At 39.5% G+C, this 7500-nt stretch overlaps 1 protein-coding gene and 1 pseudogene across 1 annotated transcript; both read left to right on the top strand.

Annotated features, from left to right (window-relative positions):
• Positions 1–558: 558 nt before the first annotated feature.
• On the top strand, positions 559–4590 carry LOC130174987 (cytosolic sulfotransferase 3-like). The gene is made up of 8 exons (XM_056385245.1): positions 559–1089; positions 1997–2135; positions 2254–2382; positions 2624–2742; positions 3423–3549; positions 3689–3786; positions 3929–4103; positions 4181–4590. Exons 2-8 carry the CDS (start codon positions 1997–1999, stop codon positions 4291–4293), a joined length of 900 nt encoding a protein of 299 aa, XP_056241220.1. The 5' UTR covers positions 559–1089; the 3' UTR covers positions 4294–4590.
• A 1320-nt stretch (positions 4591–5910) lies between these two features.
• On the top strand, positions 5911–7500 carry LOC130175078 (cytosolic sulfotransferase 3-like; annotated as a pseudogene).

The following is a 7500-nucleotide window of genomic DNA, read 5'->3' as shown; positions in this document are numbered from 1 at the left end:
CAAGAGCATGTGGCCAAGTCAGCATAAAAATTGAATTTACAAGATACTTTGTGTGTGCGGGGGGGGGGGGGATTTCTTGAATTCAAACCTATAGACTAACGATCGTTCCACCGCTAGCTGATGCAGGCAAACTAGAAAAGGAGGGTTGTAAATCAACCATAACACGACGGGATAAGAGGGGAGGAAGGTTTGTCAGGGTCCATAATCAGAATCACAGAGGAGAGAAAGGAGGCACAAAATACAACTGAGAAACTACGATCAGAGAACGTCTAGTAATCTGGACAAGGTATGTCTCCATTTTTTTCAAATTAATAATATATATATATATATATATATATATATATATATATACACACACACACATGTGGCAAGCGGGGCTAAGAAGGGCGAATACTAAAGGTAATTGAATACTGTACAACAATTCTAATCAACTACACAATCAGCTGATAAGAACGTTAGTACATTAGATGAAGTATCGGTTGCCAACAACGCCACTTCAGGAATTGCGCCTGGAGAATTAGGTTAACCCTTTACACAATGATTAACATGCACAAGTTCGTTGCTGATGAAGGCTTGAGACTGCTAAAAAAAATAATTCGTTTTTATTAGCAGTCTGTTAATTTAACAATTTTCCAATAAAAATGTTTTACACACTTACACCTTCATACACACGCACACATCCCTCAGGCAATCCAAAAAATACACAAAGAAAGAGCAAATAGCAAAATTGGGTTAAATCAATTAAAGACATAACTAAGCAAACCACACAAATGCAAACAAAAGAAAAACTGGCAAAGAAACAAAATTACTCAATAGTAAGGGGGAGTTAGTGCTTGCAGACGCCGATCGCACACATATTTAACCGTCGGAGTTGAATGAGCGTCACACAGGTGAGGAGGAGAAACGCCCAAGCCACAGTGGCTCAACCACGACGTGACAGGTCACAGCTGATCGGTCTCCGTTGCGGCACACGCGAAGAGACACGGGAGAGAAACACCCAGGACTGATCGAGTCCGACGAAGGAGAGGGAAGACTCCCAACGAGGAACAGGGAGCAGCGAGCCGGGCGACCCGGCTGTGAGGCGATCAGGTGAGATGAACAGGTGCCGTGATTAGGGAGAGGGCAGGGCACCCAGGAGCTTCAGAGCAAGGGGACTCCCAATATGCAACCACCCACCTTTATAGACTGCGCCCCCAAGCAGAGATAGGCTGATTCTGCAGTACTAATTAGAGTTGCAGCAAGATTGCAGGCCCATACTTCTATAGCTATATATATATATATATATATATATATATATATATATATATAGAGAGAGAGAGAGAGAGAGAGAGAGAGATATTTTTCAATATATAGAGAACTGTTTTCAAGAGGTATGCAAAAGATCCAGATAGTTGTTTGCATTTTATTTATTTTTTGACAGCAATCAAATTGATCATATTGAAACGGGTATGGACCCAAATGCAGCATACAACTGGATATAATTTGTAATGACCTTTAATTATGAACCAACAGAGACAATGCACAAGTGTGTATTTGGGGTAGAGGAAGGGGTCCGGGGCAGGCTGGAGACGTCGTCGAGGTAGCAGGGGGATCAGAACCAGGTGAGCAGTCAGCGGGTTGGACGAACCAGGAATGAGCAGGCAGGCGGGTAATCAGAGCCAGACAAAGGATCAGGAAACCAGCAGGGAAGCACTCACATTGCGACGTCAGGGACGAGCAGAGTCGATACCGGAAAGTCAGTCCGGAGATGACCGCTGGAAAGTCTTGCATGAACACAGAGAACAATCTAGCAATGAGTGAGTGGACCAAGGATGCTTAGATACTGGCTTAATTGGAGATGGAATGCAGCTGGGAGCGACAGGTGGGGACTGTGAGGCTGATGAGGAGGTGAGGCAGAGTGGAGAGTGAGACGGAGGCGGGGTGACACCCCGGAGACACCAGAGAGATCAGGTAGGCGCAGAGGCGGTGACACATATGTTTTTCTTCTCTTTTAAAGATGGATTCACTTTCTCGACCAGAACTTTTTGATTTCCATGGAGTCTCACTGACTCACTATTTCACAGACAACTGGGATAATATTCAAAACTTCCAGGCCAGGCCAGATGATATTCTTATTGCAACATACCCCAAAGCAGGTGAGTCTGTAAACATGAACAGGATGTGTTTTGCTGCATACTGTAGCTCTTAATATTTGGATGCTGTGGTGGTAAAGGGTTTTAACTATCTCAATTTTTTCCACTGTCATTCTTTGAGGAAGCACCTGGGTCTCCTACATCCTTGACCTGCTGTATTTTGATCAGACATCTCCAGAGTGTCAGAAATCTGTCCCCATTTATGCAAGAGTACCTATCTTAGAGGTCACCTTCCCTTCTCTGCAGCCAGGTTGAGTCACATACAGCAGTCACATATTGATTAAAGTTCAAATACTTTCGTGCCTACATGGTAATTGCCTGCTTAAATAAGTAAATAGATCACATTGAATTACATGTCACTGTGTGCTGTGAAGAAGTGTCAAATTACTTAATAATAACTGGTGCATTTATCTTCATCATCATGTGTGAATGGTTGATATGTCGTTCTGCGTTGTATTCACTGGCATGTCAACTTTTTTAATACTGTGCAGAATCAACCATACACAAAGGAACAGACATGGTGGACAATCTCCTCACTTCTCCTCGACTCATTAAGACTCATCTTCCGGTGCAGTTTGTGCCAAAATCTTTTTGGGAGCAGAAGTGCAGGGTACAGTAGCCCGTGTGTTGTTTCCATTGCTTGAGCTGAGATATTTGATGATGTTCATTTAATTAATAATTAAATAATCTGGCTAACCATTACATTGTCAGATGATGTTAAAAAGAACATTCCATACACATTAACAAAATTTATCAAAAACATAAAGTGGTAAAAATACTATATTCAAACAACCAATATACAATTTGAAAATAATACTTGAAGAAAATGGATTTATATGAAAAATATTATTGAACCATGTTATTTTGAATAATTTGAATAATAAGTGAACATACATGTTCATCTGAGATGTGTATGGATCTTAGTTAAGAAAAAGGAAATTAAGGAAAAATGATAAGTGGACATATTCCCGAGAATTTAAAGCCAGGGAGATAATTCATACAAGATTAAAGCAAAGTGTGCTCTGTCGATAAAGATAATGTGTAAGTACAGGAAGTATCAAAGGACTGATTCCAGTCCTTTACCCAGTTTGTATATTTCAAATTCTTACAATCTTAACATTATATTATTATTTCAAAATATTATATTATACATTTTTAAAGTGTGTTAATATAGTTTATAGTTTACGTCTGAATATTTGACTATATAGTGAAAATAAAGAAAAACATTTGTCTGGTACTGTAGGTATTTCATGCTTCATGCAATACTGCATGTGTCTTCTTGTTGTGTAGATAGTCTATGTGGCCCGCAATGGCAAGGACAGCGTGGTGTCTTTTTTCCACTTCGAGCGCATGACCATGATCTTCCCGGAGCCTGGAGACTGGAGCAGTTACCTCCAGAGGTTTATGGAGGGAAAGAGTATGAATAGGAAACACAATAATAAAGTTACAATCAAAATTTTGAGTTTCACTTGAGATGTTCATGCAATAATAAAGTTGTTTGTATTGGGGATGCACAGACACTCCTCAATTCACAGTTTATTGTTGTGTTGCTCCAGTGGTGTTTGGATCCTGGTATGACCATGTGAACAACTGGTGGGAGAAGAAACAGACGTATTCAAACCTCCATTACATGTTCTACGAAGATCTTGTTGAGGTAATTTTGTTTACACATGTGGGTTTTCACACGTGCATGCGTTTGTGCGATTCAGAAGTCTTTGTCTGTTCACAGTGCTTTTCTAAAGCTCTGCTCTTGCTGGTAATAGCGTGGTGACAGTATCTGACCACTGTGTTTCCAGGATACTGGACGGGAAATAGACAAACTCTGCTGCTTTCTTGGTTTGTCTCCTTCAGCTCAGGAGAAGGAGCGACTTGCAGGCAGAGTGCAGTTTGACAATATGAAACAGGACAATGTGGTCAACCATTCAACATTTCAAGGAATGGATTTCAAACTTTCTTCGTTCATGAGGAAAGGTACCGTGAATAGTGACATACAATAGATGTGACATGTAAAATATAAAATATCTGGCTGATTCTTTGTGGTTCTCCAGGGAAGGTTGGTGACTGGAAAAACCATTTCACTGTGGCGCAGAGTGAAGAGTTTGATGAAGACTACAAGAAAAAGATGAAGAATCCCACACTGACATTTCGCAATGAAATTTAGAGGTCCGGTGCAGCTGCAGCAACATAACGAAAATTCCTTAGCTGTGATATGTGATAACATAGATAATGTTAGAGAGATAGATAGAGATAGATAATTACTGAGTCAGGTGCTTAATTTTAAGCGCTGAGGAAATGATCTAATCAGTCTGAATACATAAGTTTATCAAATATCAAAACTTGATGACTTTGACTTTTACAGATTTAAGCGTTATATCACTAGTTTGTCAAAATGAATTTGATAGAGGTATATCAACTGTACAGCTGCAATCAATGTCAGTCTAGATTAAAAGACTGAAAACAGAAGCCAACCCACTCACTTTTTCTTCTTCTCTTGTCATTTGCTATCTTTTGTCCATATATATCATATCTATCTTTTCAGTGACCTCTCTCTTTCTCACATTCATACTGTGCACACTGATACGTGATAAAATAGATAGTAATGTTAATGTTACTGAGTGAGACTTTAAGTTCGATTGACAAGGACACTGTCTAATCACTGCGAGTCATTTCTCTTCATAGTGAAGCTGACTGATGTTATATAGTCATCAGAAATGATCAAAGGTCAAGGCTCAATGAATGTCAGACTTTGACTTTTATGCATTTGACGCATTTCCTGAATCTCGTCTACTTTCCATTACATCACTAGTTTGTGGAAATTGATTGGATGGTGCACAGTCTGTAAGATAAAGAGTTGACTGAGCTGTTCATGAGAGCGCCACACATACAGGTAAAGATCACATACAGGTAAAGATCACATGCAGTGCAGTTTATGTACATTACTTATGGCTTGTTTAAGGATTTGTGAGGTGAGCTAAGAGTATGTTATGCTGTCTTTTGACATATTACATATACATTATATTCCCAGTATTATTGTTATTATATGTAGTTAGGTCACTTCAGACTGACCCTTTAAGTGCTGAGCCCATATGAATAAAACTGGTTTGGACTTCCTCCAGAAAAGCAGTGAAAGAGGACCAAATAGCTTGGAAGCCAATCGTGGCTCAGTATGCTGCTCACACAAACGTGAGGAGGAAACTTTGTCTCTCGTGCTCATACACTGAGAATGGGCAAGTACATCTTCAGCATCTAGTAGTTAAACTTTTGAAATAAGAAATTTTTGCATAGTCATACAATCTGGATTTTTCAATGACGGAGAGGAATAAATGCAATTTTTACAAATGTTTATCAAAGTAATTGAAATTGTGTTTTGGTAAATAACAAAACACAATTCATTTCTGAAATAACATGCCAGACACAAATTATTATTCCAAGCAAAGTATTTTTGTATGTCTGTATGTGTGTGTGTGGGGGGGCTTTTTAAATTCCTTATTCTTTCAAGGTGGAGAGAACTCAGCATGTCATTTAGCTGAAGCTGTACTGAGGGTGTTTTTCCTGTAAGGTTTTCTTAGTTTTAAAAAAGCCATGAGCAACAAATTGTTTTTTAAGCCCCCTCAACGTAAAGAGCCTCTGATGTACTTGCCAAAAACATCAGAAATGCGGGTTTAGTACCCACCACATTTATAACAGATGTGTTTTAAATGTCCTTACAACCTGGCCTCGAGTCATACGGAGAAACTTTTTAATTTATAAAATAAAAAAACATTTTGTGACACTCTCTCAGATGGAGCTGCCACTCCGGCCCAAGCTGTTCGACTTCCATGGAGTCTCCATGACCAAATACTTCACTGACAACTGGTACAACATACAGAACTTCAAAGCGAGACCAGATGATATTCTCACAGCTACTTATCCTAAAGCAGGTGCAGTCTTTTGTATCTTTTTTTGACACACTATTTTAGCATTTTTGTTGTTATATGTGTTTGCTTTTATTTATAGTGTTTATTCATGTGTTTCAACTGCCGTTAGCCAACTGAATGTCATCTTTCTTGAATTTTCAAGGAACCACAAGGGTGTGCTAAATCCCGGACCTGTTATATTTCAGCCAGGTGTCGCCTGAACGTCAAGACACAGTCCCACTCCATAACAGAGTGCCTTTCCTGGAGATACACATTCCTGGAGCCTTCTCAGGCAAGTTTGTAAAAAGACTGACACTGTGACACATGCAGTGGTGATATACAGTAAGTGAGTGTCATTGTGACATTATGGTAACATCATATTTTCACGTATCAGGAGTGGATGAACTGTATATGTTAACCACGTTTCCACGCATTATCAAGACACATCTGCCAGTCCAGGTCATTCCCAAATCCTTCAGCGAACAGAACTCTAAGGTATACTGTCGCCAATTGATCAGTAACAAAAGCACACATTTTAAAGGATGCTCATGTTCTATACTTTTGTTAGTGCCAACCAATGACTGTTGTATAAAGATGGACAACATATAAGCTCCCCAAAACTGAAGCCAAAAATTCTTGATTGTCTCCTAGTGGCAGATTACAGTATAGGTCATAAAGGTATAGGTTTCATGGGATTTGCTGACAATAACAAAAATTTGAATATTACCACACGTGTCCTTCAAATGTGAGATTGGAGACATTTATGTACATGGTTTTCCAGCATTTTTTTTCTGATTTCACTCTGATTGTAGATAATCTACATGGCCCGCAACGCCAAGGAGAATGCGTTGTTTTACTTCCACTTAAATCGCATGAACATGGTCCAGCTGGAGCCAGGAGACCGGAGCAGCTTCCTGCAGAGATTCATGGAGGGAAAACGTGAGAGCAGAATGAGAGCATATCAGAAGAAGCAGACCACTTCAAACATCCTTTATTTGTTCTATGAAGATCTGATTGAGGTGAGTTTAAAAGTTAGTCTGTGGGATTGTAAAACACAAGCACAAGATTTCACCTTACTACTACTGAACGAGAACTCAACCGTCTGTGCTCCTGCCTGGGATTGTCTGCCACTGCCGAGCTGAAGAGACAAGTTGTGCAAAAAGTTCAGTTTGACAACATGAAAAACAACAAGGCGAATGGCTCCATGGATGAATTCCTTGATTTTAAGATATCTCCTTTCATGCGCAAAGGTTTGAGGTATTTGCCTCTATGTTTGTAAATCTTGTAGAATTAAAGAGAAAGCAGAGAGGAGAGGAAAAGACGCTATTAAATTTTTATTGCTGCTTCTATTTATACAGGAAAAGTTGGGGACTGGAAGAATTATTTTGCTGCCCAACAGAGAGAACAGTTTGATGAAGGCTATAAGAAGAAGATGAAAAACAGAGATCTTCAGTTTCGCAGAGTTCTGTAGC

The sequence above is a fragment of the Seriola aureovittata genome, chromosome 9 (assembly GCF_021018895.1).
Source record: "Seriola aureovittata isolate HTS-2021-v1 ecotype China chromosome 9, ASM2101889v1, whole genome shotgun sequence".
In the NCBI taxonomy this organism is placed as follows: Eukaryota; Metazoa; Chordata; class Actinopteri; order Carangiformes; family Carangidae; genus Seriola; species Seriola aureovittata.
The sequence above is the reverse complement of the archived record's forward strand: the minus strand, read 5'-3'. Positions and strand labels throughout refer to the sequence as shown.